At 33.8% G+C, this 20,804-nt stretch overlaps 1 protein-coding gene across 1 annotated transcript in view; it reads left to right on the forward strand.

Moving 5' to 3' along the window:
• Window positions 1-237: 237 nt before the first annotated feature.
• The window catches only part of LOC131366727 (adhesion G protein-coupled receptor F5-like), a 28,750-nt gene continuing 8,183 nt past the window's right edge, over window positions 238-20,804 (forward strand). The window contains exons 1-28 of the mRNA XM_058411431.1: window positions 238-324; window positions 3,146-3,232; window positions 6,582-6,682; window positions 7,025-7,064; window positions 7,205-7,354; window positions 8,817-8,987; window positions 9,096-9,128; window positions 9,253-9,378; window positions 9,693-9,863; window positions 12,557-12,589; window positions 12,703-12,837; window positions 13,102-13,272; window positions 13,683-13,715; window positions 13,829-13,963; window positions 14,222-14,392; window positions 14,776-14,808; window positions 14,922-15,056; window positions 15,321-15,491; window positions 15,884-15,916; window positions 16,030-16,164; window positions 16,423-16,593; window positions 17,351-17,383; window positions 17,495-17,629; window positions 17,877-18,047; window positions 19,318-19,350; window positions 19,462-19,596; window positions 19,752-19,922; window positions 20,289-20,315. Of these exons, the coding sequence (XP_058267414.1) occupies window positions 3,220-3,232; window positions 6,582-6,682; window positions 7,025-7,064; window positions 7,205-7,354; window positions 8,817-8,987; window positions 9,096-9,128; window positions 9,253-9,378; window positions 9,693-9,863; window positions 12,557-12,589; window positions 12,703-12,837; window positions 13,102-13,272; window positions 13,683-13,715; window positions 13,829-13,963; window positions 14,222-14,392; window positions 14,776-14,808; window positions 14,922-15,056; window positions 15,321-15,491; window positions 15,884-15,916; window positions 16,030-16,164; window positions 16,423-16,593; window positions 17,351-17,383; window positions 17,495-17,629; window positions 17,877-18,047; window positions 19,318-19,350; window positions 19,462-19,596; window positions 19,752-19,922; window positions 20,289-20,315 (2,866 nt within the window). The 5' untranslated portion in view covers window positions 238-324; window positions 3,146-3,219. The remainder of the gene's footprint in view (window positions 325-3,145; window positions 3,233-6,581; window positions 6,683-7,024; window positions 7,065-7,204; window positions 7,355-8,816; window positions 8,988-9,095; window positions 9,129-9,252; window positions 9,379-9,692; window positions 9,864-12,556; window positions 12,590-12,702; window positions 12,838-13,101; window positions 13,273-13,682; window positions 13,716-13,828; window positions 13,964-14,221; window positions 14,393-14,775; window positions 14,809-14,921; window positions 15,057-15,320; window positions 15,492-15,883; window positions 15,917-16,029; window positions 16,165-16,422; window positions 16,594-17,350; window positions 17,384-17,494; window positions 17,630-17,876; window positions 18,048-19,317; window positions 19,351-19,461; window positions 19,597-19,751; window positions 19,923-20,288; window positions 20,316-20,804) is intronic.

The raw sequence follows: 20,804 nt of genomic DNA on the forward strand, positions 1-20,804 counted from the left end.
TAGGCCACTGGTGAAAAGAAATCCATTCTAACAATGTAGTCAAAGTTCTTACTTTATTTACGAAAATTTTTCCAGTCACACTGCTGAAATCTGAAAAAAATTAACCACCCTCCTACATTGCATGAAAGACTATGATCCCTAAAATCAGCCTTAACATTTTATGTAATCATTAAACAGTGTGGAGAGCATGAGAATGCGGAAAAAGTTGACTCCAAACTGGTCTGGCAAGTATTCAAAGACTAATGAAAAGGCATCTGTGTGGTTAACTGTGAGATATGAAACCTGCTCATTTTTAGTCATGCCAGTGGGCTGGCTGGAGTCAAGGTAAGACCTAAAAACCAAACATTTCATGATATAGTTACCACTGTGTTCTTTTTATATACCTTTCAGTAGAACAAAGAATGCGTTAGTGTTGTTTTTAATGATAAATAAAAGTATTGCTCTTATAGAATGTAATAATATATATTCTAGAATGTATAAATAAAAGAAATATCCTTTACCATCCTCTTTTCACTTTTATTGATTTCTAGCTATATTATATTGTGTTAAGAATATATTTAAAATATTAAAGTAATTATGGTAAAGGTAAAGAAAAATAATCAAATTTTAATAATAATAATAAAATAATGCTATGTTGTTATGTATCAAATATGTTGGTTAAGTAAATGAAAACTAACTAAATTCATAATACAATGAGTTAAAAAAAGTAATTTGTAATTTTTTATTTTTAATACCTTGACTTACGAGTTTAATTCGTTCTGTGACCAAGCTTGTAACTCAATTTGCTCGTATATCAAATAAAATTTCTCCATTAAAATGAACAGAAATGCTATTAATTCGTTCCAGCCCCCCAAAAACCACACCAATTTTTTTTGTTACGTTTTGTTACACAGTTTTTAAATAAGAAAAATATACTTTATAAATAACAATTAATGTATAAAAAAATAATAATACATAATAAAAGAGAATGTAAAGAAATAAACTGGTTTTATTAAGTGTATTTATGTTGAAGATCAGACGAAGATGCTAGCGGAGGTGGAGGAAATTGGCGGAGTTTTTTATTTCGTGCTCTATCGCTTAACTTAACTTACTCGCTACACACTTAATGCTACAATTAATTGGTAAAATTTAACTTACACACTATGCTACACTTTATCGCTAAACTTAATTGCTACTTTTTTACATTTTTTTTTCACTTCACTTAATCATCTTCTTCACTGACTTTTGCCTTTTTCGCCACACTTTCCTCGCTTTCACTTGCAGGGCGTTTCAATAAAAACCTCTCCAAGGAGGTTTGTTTCTTCCTCCCTTTCAAAATGTTTTGATAATGGGTGATGAAGTGTCGTTACACAGCGCCAACACACGACCTGGAGAGATAACCACGTGAACTGAATGCTCGCTGGGCTACCAAGTGGCGGGTGGCATAAGCTCGCTCGCTCGTAACTCAGATCTCGGCTCGTATCTCGGAAAACTTGTCAGTTGATTCACTCGTAAGTCAAGGTTTCACTGTATGTGGAATAGGGAGACTCTCTTATTATGCACAATTATGATGTAATTCTTGAAGTAACGTTGAAATTGATTTAAATTATACTGACGTGCCGACGTGAGGAAAGTGGGTGAATTTTAATAAGGTGATAGAATCCTAAATAACTTAGACAGAGAAATGTGAATTTTTGTTTTACAAAATGTCAGTAAATTAATGCTTTATATAAACATATCACAGCTGTGTCATGTATTCCTTAGAAATATCTATCATTTCAGTAATGTTAATTATTAGATTGACAGCTAAATTCACAAATCTGTCTTAATAGTAAACAGCTGAAACATTATGACTCTGACATCAAATCTATACATAAATGAAATTCGATGCAGTTTAATTTGTACATTTAACAATGGATAGTCCATCAAAGCAGCTTTATAGCAGTATGTAAATGCAGGAAATACATTTTAAATGTATACGTTTTTCCTTGATTTGCAAACCTGTGGTGACAGTGCCAAGGAAAAACTCCCTGAAACTCCCTGGTAACAGACTCACTCATCATAGTGTGATTAGTAATAATTCCCCTTCTATACCTTTGTACTATAAGGCAGATGTGGCCCAACATGCAGATTTTCTCCATGTAGCCAATGAAGGGGAGAGATAGACTGAAAGTGTCTCTTCAACCCTAGGCATCACCGCATACCTCTGTTCATCAATGGCTGAATAGTCAGTAGTGGCTGATGAGAACAGTCAGGCAGAAAAAGGATTATTCCACAACCTCGACACCTCAGAGTGGAGGTAGGGAAAAAAATGGGAGATGCCTGCATGGAGGTGGAAGGTGGCGTGAAGTTAGTCAGAGATTGTCAAGCTCATTTTGGACAATACTAACCTTTCATCATGCCAAACTAAGCTAAGCTTAGCAACTGTGATCACCTCCAGGAGCTTTTCGAACATCACAAAATGTGGTGGCAATTCGAATGCTGTTTGCTCCTTGGTTCCCTCATTGGTTCCCTCATCAAGCTTCTCAGAGTTTGATGCAGATAGCATGATATCCTCATCTGTTTTCCTGTATATTTTTTTCCATGTTATGCTAAATTTTCTTTCTAAATACCATATATCAGAATAAGCAGGACTTAACACCCTTAACCTTCACTGTGAAAATGGTGAATCGAAAATATCTTAAATATGTGCAAATTTATCCCTTATTATCAGATGATTATGAATTAAATATTAAATTACTCAGTCTGATTTTAGATGCTTTTACACCACATTTCAAACATTACATTCTCATTATTAGTTGATAATTTAGCTTCAGAAGAAGACTGTTTTAAACTTAAAATGATATATGTACTGTAATGTCTAGAAATAGGTCTGCAATTTAAGTTGGACTAGAGGATTCTGTGCCAGCATAGTAGAAAATTAATTGGCTCTGGGAATGTTTTTAAGCAAAGGCAGATACACAGAGAAATTCAGAAGGAATGCAGTAGTGTATAATGCAACAGGTTCACTTGTGACATGGATGTTTTCCTTCATTAAAAAGAGAGCTTTGGTTTAAAAGTATCTTTTAGGTAAAAACATATTATTGTTATTTTTAATGATGTAATACTTAAAATAAAAATCTGTGAAGTAAGTGAAAGTTGTTTTACTGATTATGAATGTCTTCAGGAATGTGCTCAGTAGTTCTTTGCACCAAGAGACACCAAAGTGATACCAGCTGAAGTCCAAAAACTGTGAGCATCATGTCTAATAAAGGTAAGTCATATATTTTATGAATGCAACAATACTAATCATTTAGTATTGCTACAAATTGCTACTAAATATTGCTAGAAAGAAGACGTTGCATTTAAAGTGTATGTAGAAATAAATATGTCAGACTTTTTAAGTTATAATACCTTTCTGATCAAAAACAAAAAAAAATTATTTTTTACACTTTCTTTTGATCTAAAGAGTTTCTTCTATTGAAAACCAATTAAAATCGTTTTAAAGTCATTTTTGCAATAAATATAGTTAATCTGATCAGGTGTATAACAATAAACATAACTTTAGTCAGAGATCTTCTTTAAGAAAAGTCCAGCTTAAATGTTTGCTTTATTTATTTTGGAGTAAAAGCTCTTTTTAACCATTTAAGCCTGAAAGGTGATGGGTAGTTGGGGTTAAGAAAGGAACCTAGGAAAACTTGTGAGTTGTCTGGCAAAAAGCCAAAAATGACAAAAATGTGTTTGAGATAAGAGCATGAAAATGGCCTTAGCTCAAGACTATATCATTTGTCAAGCCTGAAGTTTAAGTTTGTGTCCAAAGTTCAAATTTGTGTGTATCACCACAAGGTTAACTGACTGCTGAATCTAGATGGTATTTTGGATTATAACACTGTTCCACTTGACTAGTATCTGTCAAGACAGGTATGCAGATTGGAGACCCAAAGGTACAGTGGGGTAAACACAAATCAGAACACGCTGCACTTAGGTCTATGGGACTCAAGTCCGGTCTCAAGATACTTTCTGTTTCAAATCTGACTTTATAACTTGGAGTATTGGAATTTGTACTTGGACTCATTTTCATTAAATGCTGTTTTGGCCTCATCCAAGCGTTTTTAAAAATATTGCTTGTATTGTCTTTTCTTTTCACATGTACAAAGTTTCACAAGAAATAATTCCTTCTTTTAGAAAACAGTCTACTCATTGGTGAAATGTATGAATGAAGCAAACTAGTTTAGAGACTTGGCCTCAGAAACAAATTTGATGATTTTTAGTCTCTATGTTTTGGTCTTGTTTTCATTTGGACTTGATCTTGACTTGACCCCCTCGGTTTTGACTCCATCTTAACTAGTCCTGGCTGTGGAATTGACAAAAGCAGCCTTGACTACAACCCTAGGAATACTACTACTACTACTACTACTACTACTACTACTAGGAAAGTCTGGTGTTCTCTTACTTCATAAAAACCTTCCAGTAGTTTGAACGACAACCCTAATTGTCAACAGGTCTGATTGTTTTTGAACACTGAGGAAGGAAGTATAGTAAAATTACCACATGATCTTTGATATTAAATTATGTGGTGTGTCATCCTCAAGTATTTCGGCTGGATGGTAGACAGTCGTGAAATTGGATAATAAATGTGTAAAAATAATAATTTAAGGCATGATCTACCGTCAGCCAGTCTAACCATATTTTAAACATGTTTTAACAATGTTCTACTATATTTGACAGTTTCACTATAAATGTATTAACCCTTGAAAGCCCAATGTCCCATCAGCAGGTTCAAACATATCTTTCTCATTAAGCTTCTGTTACTGAATAATATTTTGTTTGTCATTTGTGGTGTTTAGTAACACTATCAGTAATAAGCTGGGTCTTAAACAGAGGTCAAAAACATACAGAACAAACCTATTTGACTAAACATCAGAAAAAATTAAACATTTCACATACTATGATGTTGTCAGTATGACTTTGTGCCCATTTTCACAACAAAGAATTTGTATAAGATTAAGTACAGAGTGCAGTAATACATTACTCTTTTTCACTTCTCTAGTTTGGTTGATATCCTGAATTGTTTTAAGGTTAAAAATATGTGTGGTAAACATCTTGACATCAATTAATTAAGCCTTAACTGCCTGAACAACTAGCTAAAATATTTATTCAAGATTTGCTCAGGTAATTTTGATAGAAACTATAATATTTTGGTTGGGAGTAGTATATCTGTATAACTGAACAAATAACCTCTTGACTAGACAACAAATAATCTGAGGCTAGTTAACAGTCTAAAAGATAATTAATATTCTATTAATTGATTAATGTGTGATAAAATTGTGTAAAATGTGACTGTTACAGTGATTACTGAACCTCTAACACTAGAGACCATATAGTTAGTTTGTGAGAATAGAATGACCAGATATATCGTCCACTGAGTCTAAATGGAAATTCAGATTTTGCTGGTGTTCCACTCGGCCAGTATTTACCTTTCGCAGAGATATCTTGCCAAGCAGCATTACTGATGTTAATCTGTGTTGGGTCCTGAGTCTGGTTTTACTAGTCGGCCATATGCTGGGTGTTGGAGGCAGAATATTTGTGAATCGTGACATTAGTCTGTACTGCTCTGATAAAACCTGTGATCACAGTGGTGATACACAAACACATTGATGCTTTGTCACCACATGCTACCCCTTGTCATGAAATCTACTGAGACTCAGTGAAATAGAAGCTGCTGCTTTTTAACTGGAAATATAGTTCAAAACATATACATGTGTATTAAGGGGGTTAAGTCAAGGTTGTGTTCAAATAAAAGACGGACTGATATTAAGACCAAAACTATTTTTATAGACAGTAAATGAAATGAAGTACAAGTCTGTCTGGTAATAGAAATGAATGGTTTCTATAGGCAGGATTAATTTTCAGATGGACACTAATTAAATGTAGAATACCATGAACACAAACAATCAGACTGAGGGACAATTTAGAGTTCATTCCAACTACTGGAATGATTGTGGAATGTGAAAGAACACCAGACTTTCTTAGTAGTAGTACTAGTAGTAGTATACCTAGTGTTGTAGGCAAGACTGCCTTTGTCAAGTCCAAGATCAGGGCTAGCTGAGATAGAGGCAAACCTGTGGGAGTCAAAATCAAGTCCAAATGAAAATGAGACCATAGGATAGAGATCAAAAACCGTCAAATTCTTTACTTTAATTAGATGGTTTCATTCTTGTCTTGCACCAATGATTTGGTTGCATCTTGAAAGAACAGAAGCTTTCTTGAAGAAGGAATTATTTCTTCAGAACCTTTATCTATGTAGAAAGAACAGACAACACAACACAAACATTGTTTTTAAGGTAGGTACAAGTCAATACCGAAAACTAACTTCTACTGAGTCCCACACCATTTTGATGTTTGTTTAGCACATTTACTTTCAGATCTCTGAACACTGTTAACACAGTTCCTTGAACAGTTAACACATGTTCAAGTTAAGCTCTATAATAAAATTAATGAAGCCTGAGGTATGCATATAGTTTCAGTGTTTTTCTCGTCCATTTACTGTTTCCTTAAACAGTAAGCCAATGGCAGAAGGTCATTTTTCTTCAACCTTTCAATTTCTTATGTTTATTTTACAGGGAAACGGTCGGAATGTTTCCTGGGATTTGTTGCCATTCTGCTCATTTATGTGCAGTTGGTGAAATCACAAGGACTTGAATTTTCAGACATGCTATTGGAGGTAAATTCCAAACACAACCACAACAACAACAACAACAAAAAAAAAACTTCTAAAATATGAGTTAAGTAGATACAAGCAGTAATCCAGTCACTATCAAGTTGCAAAATTTCAAAATGAAATGTAATTTGACAATTTTTATTTATTTATTTATTTATTTATTTATTTATTTATTTATTTTTTAACCAGAAGAATTTTACAAGAACTAAGATTTACAAGTACTAAAAGTTATTTTACATATTATAATATATGATTGGGATAAATCTAAATATTAGACATAATATTAAAGTAACAGTGATTAAGCCGCTTTGCCTAATTAATGACTTTTCCCCCCTCAAAATTCAGTTTAGCGACACAGATGGCTACAAAAGGGAAAAACGAGATGGTAAATAAAAATTCATTAGAGTTACAGTATGTTTAAATTCTGCTATATGATTTTAAATCAAATCTATATATTGCATTTATATCTCTATTTTATTTCTCTATCTGTCACTTAAGTAACCAAAATCACATTTTTATTTCCAGTGAGCACGGATATACTAGAATACATTATAATCATAGAGGTGAATGTGTCACAAGCCATTTATTTGGAACAAATCAGATCGTTACTGGAGTCCACCAGCGCTATTCAAATAGACAATACCACAGAAATTGATAGCATGAACATTACAACAGGTAAGCTCTGTTCGAAAATAACAAAACTTTTACATTTAAGTTCTTAATTATAAAGGTATCTTAATCTAAGCTATTGTTTGACACAGTGAGAACTGGCTTAGATGTGATTAGAGACTACTAGAGAAGGATCCCTAAACCCAGCTGGAATTACATTGCAAGATATTCTGCCTGATACACACACACACACACACACACACACATTGTACAAGAATTCTTTATCTGTTATCATAATTGTCATGGACTGCTGGACAGTTCCCTGCCAGAACACCAGAGAGTGGTCTGGCAGGGTTTCTTTATGCTCCCATCTGCAAACACAACATAAAGAGAAGCACATGGGAACTTAAAGAAATCCTGCCAGACCGCCCTCTGGTGTTTTGGCAGGGAACTGTCCAGCAGTCCAAGACAATAATGTGATTTACATTTACATTTATGGCATTTGGCAGACACCCTTATCCAGAGTGACATACAAAAGTGCAGTCTATCAATGAATACATTAACACTGGTTAAATAGATTACAGACTTAGGATACCATCAGCCTAAAAAGGATTTTTTTTTATTAAATTGATACAACAATACATAAAACAAACAGGGAAAATAAGGGCTAGTTGAAGTGTTTCAGTAAGAGGTAGGTCTACATCTGTCATTTGAAGCCAGTAACTCAGCTTTTTGGATGTCTAGAAAAAGACTCTTGACATATACCTACCTCTTACCCTGAGAGATGGTGGGACAGTTTGTGCATGTCTGTGACATTCTTCTTTCTGTACAATCTTGAAAAAGCATTATACGTTTGATTGGTTTGATATTATGGAGAACCATATTTTGAGATATGTGTTTTGTTAGCACAGAAATTAAAATAGTTCCTAAGCCAAACTGGAAACTAGTGATCTGGTCATATAATATGTTTTCAGCAATAGGTTAGAAGAGAACCCGTGAAACATTTAATGACACAATGTAAAGATTGTTTACAGAAAGTTTCATGCTTTTTTTGCCTCACAAGTTTATTTTTGGATGTTAATTAATCTGTTTATTATTAACCTTAAATTATGTGGAATGTCTGCCATACAAGTCCTTGTGGAGGAGCTGTTACTATATTAACCACGACATATCATCTGAACATGTGGCGTAATAATTTATGTTCTAGGTAGAACTATTGTCTGAGCTACCGTTGTTTAAAAAAATTTATTTACACAATCAAATTTGATACAGGATTAGGTAGATGGTTGACCATCCATCATCCCAAAATACACTATGATAAGAAGTATTCAAACTATATTATGTTATTACTATATTATGATGTGAAGAGGGAATTTTTTGTGCATTACACTATGTGAAATGTGACGCTAATACTTTTAAAGTTTGCTTTGCTGACCCTTTCATAACAAGTCATCAATATTTTCTAATGTAAATGGTTTGAAAAGTCTTTAAAATAGTATACAAACATCAGTCTGCTTTCAATCCACAGTGTGCAGTTTGAATGGTACTGAATATCAGTGCAGGTGTGAGGATCAGTATTTCTGGCCGTGTGAAAAGTGTACACTATATGTACCTTGTAATAACGTCACCAATTCCTCATGTGGCTGCATCAACTCTCTTCCAAATGATGGACACTTCTGCCAACCAATCAGTGAGCTGAGTATGTATGACATGCAACATAAAGTTCTCATGATAAGGTTTTCTAAGAAAAGAGTTTGTGAAACTATTTATTGGTACTTTGTGATTATGGTAATGCTTTACTTCACAGATAACTCTACATGTCCATCAGACACCTTCCCAGGTAAAACTACCCCAATAACTACCATAAAATTCTAACCAGTGTTACTTGACTTAAATGATGATGATGATTTATTTATTTAGTTATTTATTTTTTGTGTAATGACCTATTTTCACCTTTCTCTCAGCTGATTATCTGATTGAGTTTGAGATGGAGTTACCTTTCCAGTATGATTTGTGGAACAGTTTGGAGACAACCAATTTAACCGAAATAGAAATGGACTTCAGTATCACTGACATTAACCTCACTACAGGTAACTGGCCTCTCAGTTCTACTAAATCGTATTCTAAAGATCATACAGAGCATTTCAAAGATTGTTTTCATGTAAAAAAAAAATAGTTATTTGACCTTTTAATACAATGAGTGTAGGAGACATTTACTGCTTTATTCGCGTGTTTAATGTTGTAGATTCCTGATAACCATTTTACATAGATAGCTGCATACACAATATCTTTAAACAATCAAATACACTGTGTTTTATTATTGTTTAGATTATCTAAAAGATATGTTAAAATCACAAAACTGTTTTAACAATACTTTTTCACATCATGTTTTTGTATTTCACAGTGTGCTCATGGGATCGTACTGAATATCAGTGCAGTTGTGTGGAAGAGTATTTTTGGCCATGTGAAAAGTGTACACTAAATGGATCTTGTAATGTCACCAATTCCTTGTGTGCTTGCATCGATTTACTTCCATATGATGGAAACCTCTGCCAACCAATAAACGAGCTGCCAAGTATGTATGACACATAACATGAATGATAATCATTTCTAACTAATGAACTTTCAAAACCAAATTGAAAACAGACTCAGTTATGATAAAATGCACAGTAGTAGCTTCAGGGTTAGAATTGGCATGAATAGGGTCGTGACGACGGGAGAGAGCATCAGCCTTGCTGTTCTTGCAACCTGGGATGGAATGTAAAAACAAAGTTGAACCGGGTGAAGAACAATGCCCACTGTGCCTGGTGTGGGTTTAATCATTTGGCGTCTTTAATATATTCAAGGTTCTTCTGGTTGGTGCAGACCTGGAATGGTTGTCGTGCCTCCTCCAAACAATGTCGCCACTCATTTAGTGCCTTCTTAATAGATATACTGTAAGTTCCTGGTTGCCTACATCATAGTTGGCTTTTGCAGTGGTAAGTTTTCGAGAGAAAAAGGTGCATGGATATAACTTTCCTGGGTTACGAGCACGGCTCCAATCCTGCAACGAGGCATCCACTTCCACTAGGAAAAGCCGGTCAGGGTCAAGGTGCTGGAGGATGGGTGTGGTAGTAAAATGATTTTTAATATTTTCAAAGGCCGATTGTGCCTTTTCAATCCATTGAAGTTTCTTAGGTTTTTCTCTAAGCAGAGTAGTGAGAGGGGCTGCCACAGTACTATAATCATGTATGAACTGTCTGTAGAAATTGGCGAATCCCAGGAATCGCTGCAGGTCTTTGACGCTGGAGGGGATGGGCCACTCGGTTACAGCACTGACTTTGTTACCATCCATTTCTAAACCTCTATTACTAATGATGTAACCTAAGAAAGATATGATGTGATAGTGGAATTCACACTTCTCTGCTTTGACAAAGAGTTGATGTTGTAGTAGTTGATAAAGCACTAGACAGACTTTGAAAACTATCTATGTAACTATCACACAGTGGTCAAGGAGGTCTCTACAGATTTCGTTAACGAAGGACTGAAAAACAGCTGGGGTTTTTGTGAGTCCATAGGGTGTAACCAGATGCTCATAGTGTCCTCTTGTTGTTACAAATGCAGTTTTCCATAAGATTATATGCACTCCTAAAGTCCAGTTTAGTAAATAGAATTGTCTCTTGGAGCTGTTCCAGGGCAGATGTGAACAGTGGTAATGGGTACAGATGCTGCACCGTAATGGCATTAAGTCCCCAATAGTAAATGCAGAGTTTTAATCCCCCATCCATTTTTCCCCAACAATGAAACCAGAGGTGGCAGGAGAAGTGTAGAGTCAAATGAAACCGGCAGTTTAAGCTTCTTCAATGTACGCTTCTATTGCTTGGGTTTCTGGGGCAGATAGAGGGAAAATGCAACTCTTAGGGAGCATGGAATTAGGCAGCAGATCAATATCACAATCCCATGGCTCATGTGGAGGGAGTGTGGCAGCACTTTCTTTATTAAAAATCTCCCGTAGGTCTTGATGTTCTTTAGGTATGTAAACCATAGAGGAGGTATTGGGGCTCTCTATGGAGGTAGTGTGGCAGGGGAGAACAAGATGTTTTTACAGACAGTAGTCTTGGCATTGAGAGGACCATTGAATAAGTTCATTCTTATTGCATGATATTTTTGGATCATGTTTATGAAGCCATAGGAATCCCAGGATGATCAGGTTAGCTGGTGATGAGGTGAAAAGCATAATTTCCTCTTTGAGGAAAGACCAGTTTGAATAGTAATAGGTGCAGTTTGATGAGTGATGAGGCCATCCCCAATGGGTTTGTTATCCACTCCAGTAATTTTTAATTTTTGCAACCCTTTACAATGATCCGCTGAACTAATGAATTTATCTGGTAGTGCTATGCGTACCAGTATGCTCCTAGATCCCGTAGGATTAGTTACGGCTTTGAGGAGCTGCACATTGGTATTTTGGAGAGCGGTGAGCTGTTTTTGGTAGGCTGCGATGGCTTGGCCTTATTGGGCTATGATGGCTTGTTGCTGATCAAGGTTGGCTGGATCCATTGTAGGCAAAGTATCCTGTAAGGGAATCTGAGTCGGATCCATGTGTGGAAAGTCACCTGTTTAATTAAACTGGCAATATAAACCAAAACATAAGACAAGGCCAAGTCATGAAAACAGGCAAGGAGTCAAAAAACAGAAAATACAATCAGCGGAGTATCCAGAACCAGGGGGCAAATCTGAAATAGAAAAATCCAAGAAACCAGAAACAGATCATACATGAAACAAACAGATAGCAAAATACAAAGGCTCAGTACGTAGCTGAAACTAATGGTACTTTGCGAATAATTGTTTGGCGAGTACGATATTATGAGTCTGTGATTGCAGAAGCAAAATACTGGAAGTCCTAGTGGTGAGAGTACCCTCGGCTGGACGGGAGGAGACACTGTGGATGAGTTTGTGACAATAAGGATGTCTGATTAATTCTCTTTTAATACTTCATTAAGATATAATGGTTATTTTTAATGATAAATGTGTGATAACCCCCAAACACAACCACACTGATAGTTCACAGTCCAATAGTAAGGAATGAAAGGAATAGCACATATGTTTTAGATATTTAACTCTATATACATTCAACATGTTTAATGCCAAATACTCTTCTGACAAAGTTGTTTAATCTAGAGGGGGTTAAATAAACTGTATTCTTAATTAATAAATTAATTAATTAATTTTGTATTTTTTAAATTGTTTATTTTATTTATTCATTTTTTATTGTGCCATTTTTTTTTATAGAAAACTCTACATGCCCAACTGAGCCACCTTCAGGTAAAACTACCCCAATAACTACCACAATATGTGCAGAGTCTCACCAATTTTCCTGTACTTTTTCTCTTAACATTAAATACATTTCAACGGAATTTCTTTCACTTTTCTCCCAGTTGATTATCTCATTGAGATTGAGATTAGTGCAGTGAATGTAACGGTTCAGAATCTACTGAGGAACATTTTGGAGACAACCAATTTACCCTTAATAAATAGAGACATCAGTATCACTGACATTAACATCACTACAGGTAACTGACTTTATAGTTTCTGTTAAATCTTATAGACAAAATCTGTCGGAGATCATTATAGACTATTATTATAGACTTGTGGTATTCTATGTGTCATCATTATGTGAGTCACTGTGCCATTATCTTAAAATATTATCTTAAAATGTTAATGCAATGAGGTAAACTCATATCTCATAGTTAGTTAAGCCTTTTTTAAGCATTAAGATAGCATATTCTAAAAACATAAAAATAACACCGGTCATAATGATTTATTCTGTTCCACAGTGTGCAGTTTGAATGGTACTGAATATCAATGCAGCTGTGAGGATCAGTATTTCTGGCCGTGTGAAAAGTGTACACAATATGGATCTTGTAATAACGTCACCAATTCCTCATGTGGCTGCATCAATGCTCTTCCAAATGATGGACACTTCTGCCAACCAATCAGTGAGCTGAGTATGTATTGAAACATAACACTTACAAATAAGCATGTATGATGGAAGCTTTTTTCGTAGTTCAATAACAGATATAATCGTAAATTTTTAATGATAAATGTGTGATAACCCCCGAACACAACCACACTGATAGTTCACAGTCCAATAGTAAGGAATGAAAGGAATAGCACATATGTTTTAGATATTTAACTCTATACACATTCAACATGTTTAATGCCAAATACTCTTCTGACAAAGTTCTTTAATCTAGAGGGGGTTAAATAATCTGTATTCTTTATTATTATTATTATTATTATTATTATTATCATTATTATTATTATTATTATTATTATTATTATTATTATTATTATTATTTATTCTTTTTTTAATTGTTTATTTATTCATTTTTTATTGTGCCATTTTTTTTTATAGAAAACTCTACATGCCCAACTGAGCCACCTTCAGGTAAAACTACCCCAATAACTACCACAATATGTGCAGAGTCTCACCAATTTTCCTGTACTTTTTCTCTTAACATTAAATACATTTCAATGGAATTTCTTTCACTTTTCTCCCAGTTGATTATCTCATTGAGATTGAGATTAGTGCAGTGAATGTAACAGTTCAGAATCTACTGAGGAACATTTTGGAGACAACCAATTTACCCTTAATAAATAGAGGCATCAGTATCACTGACATTAACATCACTACAGGTAACTGACTTTATAGTTTCTGTTAAATCTTATAGACAAAATATGTTCATTATAGACTATTATTATAGACTTGTGGTATTCTATGAGTCATTATTATGTGAATCACTGTGCCATTATCTTAACATATTATCTTAAAATGTTAATGCAATGAGGTAAACTCATGTCTCATAGTTAGTTAAGCCTTTTTTAACCATTAAGATAGCATATTCTAAAAACATAAAAATAACACCGGTCATAATGATTTATTCTGTTCCACAGTGTGCAGTTTGAATGGTACTGAATATCAGTGCAGGTGTGAGGATCAGTATTTCTGGCCGTGTGAAAAGTGTACACTATATGGATCTTGTAATAACGTCACCAATTCCTCATGTGGCTGCATCAATGCTCTTCCAAATGATGGACACTTCTGCCAACCAATCAGTGAGCTGAGTATGTATGAAACATAACACTTAAAAATAAGCATGTATGATGGATGCTCTTTTCATAGTTCATGAACATATAATTGTAAATTTTAAATGATAAATGTGTGATAACCCCCGAACACAACCACACTGATAGTTCACAGTCCAATAGTAAGGAATGAAAGGAATAGCACATATGTTTTAGATATTTAACTCTATACACATTCAACATGTTTAATGCCAAATACTCTTCTGACAAAGTTCTTTAATCTAGAGGGGGTTAAATAATCTGTATTCTTTATTATTATTATTATTATTATTATTATTATTATTATTATTATTATTATTATTATTATTAGATTTTTTAAATTGTTTATTTATTCATTTTTTATTGTGCCATTTTTTTTATAGAAAACTCTACATGCCCAACTGAGCCACCTTCAGGTAAAACTACCCCAATAACTACCACAATATGTGCAGAGTCTCACCAATTTTCCTGTACTTTTTCTCTTAACATTAAATACATTTCAATGGAATTTCTTTCACTTTTCTCCCAGTTGATTATCTCATTGAGATTGAGATTAGTGCAGTGAATGTAACGGTTCAGAATCTACTGAGGAACATTTTGGAGACAACCAATTTACCCTTAATAAATAGAGACATCAGTATCACTGACATTAACATCACTACAGGTAACTGACTTTATAGTTTCTGTTAAATCTTATAGACAAAATCTGTCGGAGATCATTATAGACTATTATTATAGACTTGTGGTATTCTATGTGTCATCATTATGTGAGTCACTGTGCCATTATCTTAAAATATTATCTTAAAATGTTAATGCAATGAGGTAAACTCATGTCTCATAGTTAGTTAAGCATTTTTTAAGCATTAAGATAGCATATTCTAAAAACATAAAAATAACACCGGTCATAATGTTTTATTCTGTTCCACAGTGTGCAGTTTGAATGGTACTGAATATCAGTGCAGGTGTGAGGATCAGTATTTCTGGCCGTGTGAAAAGTGTACACAATATGGATCTTGTAATAACTTCACCAATTCCTCATGTGGCTGCATCAACACTCTTCCAAATGATGGACACTTCTGCCAACCAATCAGTGAGCTGAGTATGTATGAAACATAACACTTAAAAATAAGCATGTATGATGGAAGCTTTTTTTGTAGTTCAATAACAGATATAATCGTAAATTTTTAATGATAAATGTGTGATAACCCCCAAACACAACCACACTGATAGTTCACAGTCCAATAGTAAGGAATGAAAGGAATAGCACATATGTTTTAGATATTTAACTCTATACACATTCAACATGTTTAATGCCAAATACTCTTCTGACAAAGTTCTTTAATCTAGAGGGGGTTAAATAATCTGTATTCTTTATTATTATTATTATTATTATTATTATTATTATTATTATTATTATTATTATTATTATTATTTATTCTTTTTTTAATTGTTTATTTATTCATTTTTTAATTGTGCCATTTTTTTTTATAGAAAACTCTACATGCCCAACTGAGCCACCTTCAGGTAAAACTACCCCAATAACTACCACAATATGTGCAGAGTCTCACCAATTTTCCTGTACTTTTTCTCTTAACATTAACTACATTTCAATGGAATTTCTTTCACTTTTCTCCCAGTTGATTATCTCATTGAGATTGAGATTAGTGCAGTGAATGTAACGGTTCAGAATCTACTGAGGAACATTTTGGAGACAACCAATTTACCCTTAATAAATAGAGACATCAGTATCACTGACATTAACATCACTACAGGTAACTGACTTTATAGTTTCTGTTAAATCTTATAGACAAAATATGTTCATTATAGACTATTATTATAGACTTGTGGTATTCTATGTGTCATTATTATGTGAATCACTGTGCCATTATCTTAAAATATTATCTTAAAATGTTAATGCAATGAGGTAAACTCATGTCTCATAGTTAGTTAAGCATTTTTTAAGCATTAAGATAGCATATTCTAAAAACATAAAAATAACACCAGTCATAATGTTTTATTCTGTTCCACAGTGTGCAGTTTGAATGGTACTGAATATCAGTGCAGGTGTGAGGATCAGTATTTCTGGCCATGTGAAAAGTGTACACAATATGGATCTTGTAATAACTTCACCAATTCCTCATGTGGCTGCATCAATGCTCTTCCAAATGATGGACACTTCTGCCAACCAATCAGTGAGCTGAGTATGTATGAAACATAACACTTACAAATAAGCATGTATGATGGATGCTCTTTTCATAGTTCATGAACATATATTTGTAAATTTTAAATGAAAAATTTGTGATAACCCCCGAACACAACCACACTGATAGTTTATAGTCCGAAAATAAGGAATGAAAGGAATAGCACATTGTCACAGGGACCCAGGAACAGAGACAGGAGAGCTGATGGTGAGTCAAGTGATTGTGTCTTTATTGTGCAGCCAAACAGTGCAAAACAGGTGAAGAACTGAAAACGTAACTTAAAGAGAGGCTTATCTGAGTGGCGTGCAGGGAATCCGAGATACGTCCACACAGGGAGAGACGAGGTAGGAGCTGTAGCTTAAAGTCCACAGGGAACGGGAAGGTAGCATGAACGAGATGAGTGTAACGTCAATAGTAGCCGTTACTTGTGTGAATGAAAGCGCGTTAAATAGTGTGTGTAATAATGAGTGTCAGGTGAGGTGTCAATATTCCGGTGATTGAGGGCGTGGTCGCGAGTCTGCGGTAGGAGCCTCCGTGACACACATATGTTTTAGATATTTAACTCTATACACATTCAACATATTTAATGCCAAATACTCTTGTGAAAAAGTTCTTTAATCTAGAGGGGGTTAACTAATCTGTATTTATTATTATTATTATTATTATTATTATTATTATTATTATTATTATTATTATTTATTCTTTTTTAAATTGTTTATTTTTTTCATTCATTTTTTATTGTGCCATTTTTTTATAGATAACTCTACATGCTCAGCTGAGCCACCTTCAGGTAAAACTACCCCAGTAACTACCACAATATGTGCAGAATCTCACCAAAGTTCCTGTAATTTTGTTATTTCTCATAACCTGTTATATTTACATGAAATTTCTTTTCTCCCAGCTGATTATCTGATTGAGTTTGAGATTGATACAGTGAATGTAACCATCCAGAATCTAATAAGGACCATTTTGGGGACAACCAGTTTACCCATAATAAATAAAGACATCAGTGTCACTGACATTAACATCACTACAGGTAACTGTTTTTTATAGTTTCTGTTAAATCTTATAGACAGAATCTGTCAGAGATCATTATAGACTCATGTTATTATATGAGTCATTATTATGTTACTCATGTCACATAGTCAGATTTTTGGTTCTCCTTAATTATTCTTTATGAATTGCTTAAGAAAGCCTAGAAAAATCATAGCATAATTAACACACACACACACAGACACAGACACAGACACACACAACTTATAATGTTTTATTCTGTTCCACAGTGTGCAGTTTGAATGGTACTGAATATCAGTGCAGGTGTGAGGATCAGTATTTCTGGCCGTGTGAAAAGTGTACACTATATGGATCTTGTAATAACTTCACCAATTCCTCATGTGGCTGCATCAATGCTCTTCCAAATGATGGACACTTCTGCCAACCAATCAGTGAGCTGAGTATGTATGAAACATAACACTTAAAAATAAGCATGTATGATGGATGCTTTTTTTGTAGTTCAATAACAGATATAATCGTAAATTTTTAATGATAAATGTGTGATAACCCCCAAACACAACCACACTGATAGTTCACAGTCCAATAGTAAGGAATGAAAGGAATAGCACATATGTTTTAGATATTTAACTCTATACACATTCAACATGTTTAATGCCAAATACTCTTCTGACAAAGTTCTTTAATCTAGAGGGGGTTAAATAATCTGTATTCTTTATTATTATTATTATTATTATTATTATTAGATTTTTTAAATTGTTTATTTTATTTATTCATTTTTTAATTGTGCCATTTTGTTCTTTATAGAAAACTCTACATGCCCAACTGAGCCACCTTCAGGTAAAACTACCCCAATAACTACCACAATATGTGCAGAGTCTCACCAATTTTCCTGTACTTTTTCTCTTAACATTAACTACATTTCAATGGAATTTCTTTCACTTTTCTCCCAGTTGATTATCTCATTGAGATTGAGATTAGTGCAGTGAATGTAACGGTTCAGAATCTACTGAGGAACAATTTGGAGACAACCAATTTACCCTTAATAAATAGAGACATCAGTATCACTGACATTAACATCACTACAGGTAACTGAATTTATAGTTTCTGTTGAATCTTATAGACAAAATCTGTCGGAGATCATTATAGACTATTATTATAGACTTGTGGTATTCTATGTGTCATCATTATGTGAGTCACTGTGCCATTATCTTAAAATATTATCTTAAAATGTTAATGTAATGAGGTAAACTCATGTCTCATAGTTAGTTAAGCATTTTTTAACCATTAAGATAGCATATTCTAAAAACATGAAAATAACACCAGTCATAATGATTTATTCTGTTCCACAGTGTGCAGTTTGAATGGTACTGAATATCAGTGCAGGTGTGAGGATCAGTATTTCTGGCCGTGTGAAAAGTGTACACAATATGGATCTTGTAATAACGTCACCAATTCCTCATGTGGCTGCATCAATGCTCTTCCAAATGATGGACACTTCTGCCAACCAATCAGTGAGCTGAGTATGTATTGAAACATAACACTTAAAAATAAGCATGTATGATGGAAGCTTTTTTCATAGTTCATAAACATATAATTGTAAATTTTAAATGATAAATGTGTGATAACCCCCGAACACAACCACACTGATATTTGCATTCAACATGTTTGATACTTGTTTTTTTTTTAATTGCACAATTATTTTCTTTACAGACATCTCTACATGCCCAGTTGAGCCATTCTCAGGTAAAAGTACTCCAATAAATACCACAAGGTGTGCAGAGTGTCACCAATTTTCCTGTACTTTTTCTCTTAACATGTTATATTTAAATGGAATTACTTTCACTTTTCTCCCAGCTGATTATCTGATTGAGTTTGAGATTGATACAGTGAATGTAACCATCCAGAATCTAATGAGGACCATTTTGGGGACAACCAATTTACCCATAATAAGTAAAGACATCAGTGTCACTGACATTAACATCACTACAGGTAACTGTTTTTTATAGTTTCTGTTAAATCTTATAGACAGAATCTGTCAGAGATCATTATAGACTCATGTTATTATATGAGTCATTATTATGTTACTCATGTCACATAGTCAGATTTTTGGTCATTAACTTATAATGATTTATTCTGTTCCACAGTGTGCAGTTTGAATGGTACTGAATATCAGTGCAGATGTGAGGATCAGTATTTCTGGCCGTGTGAAAAGTGTACACAATATGGATCTTGTAATAACGTCACCAATTCCTCATGTGGCTGCATCAACTCTCTTCCAAATGATGGACACTTTTGCCAACCAATCATTGAGCTGAGTATGTATGACATGTACCTCTTAAAAATAAGCATGACTGTTGGATGCTCTTGTAATAGTTCATTAACATATAATGACCACCTGCCAAATGCATGCCGTTTCTAGAAATTTTAGTTTGATACCACTGAATTTTTAGACATTCCGAATGTTTCAGACATTTAGAGTGGACCAAATAAACTGTATTTCTTTGTCCATTATAACGAATGTACAAAATACTAAAAAGGTACAAAAGCACTCAATTATGTTTATTTTGGTAGTATGATTAACATGTTTAAAACTAAGTTTCTCATGACAAAGTTATCTAAGTTAGACTAAACAAACTGAATTTAATGTGATTTTAAACTGTACTGTTGTTTTTACTTTATAGATAACACTACATGTCTAGCTGTAACAGGTAAAAACACACCTGCGTTCCCTCTCAATCATTTCAATATTAGTCATATAACAATATAGATATTACAATCAGCTGAAAATTTTTTTGAAGACTTTTAAATATAACTATGGTGTGTCTATCTGTTTGGCTTGGTTTGATTAGGCATCTTTGATTACATGATGTTTTTTGTCCTCTTGTTGTTGTTTTCCCTGCCAAATATAGATCCAGTACTTTATGTAAAACCTTTTTTTTTTTTTACTTAATTTAATTGTTGTGTTATAATGTAAAGGAGGCACAGTATCATTGAAAATTCACTGACCCAAGATTAATGCAAAATCATATTTAGGAATATGATTCTGTTGTATACTGTATATAGTGGCCTGCAAAAGTATTTGGCGCCCTTGATTTGTGTAAATTACAGTGATAAATAGAAATATTCTTCCTGTCAGTATTTTTAATGCATGTTCTTATTGAGTGAATTTTCAAAGTCAAAATTTATTATTGTTTGGC

This window comes from Hemibagrus wyckioides, linkage group LG16 (genome assembly GCF_019097595.1).
Source record: "Hemibagrus wyckioides isolate EC202008001 linkage group LG16, SWU_Hwy_1.0, whole genome shotgun sequence".
Taxonomy (NCBI): Eukaryota; Metazoa; Chordata; class Actinopteri; order Siluriformes; family Bagridae; genus Hemibagrus; species Hemibagrus wyckioides.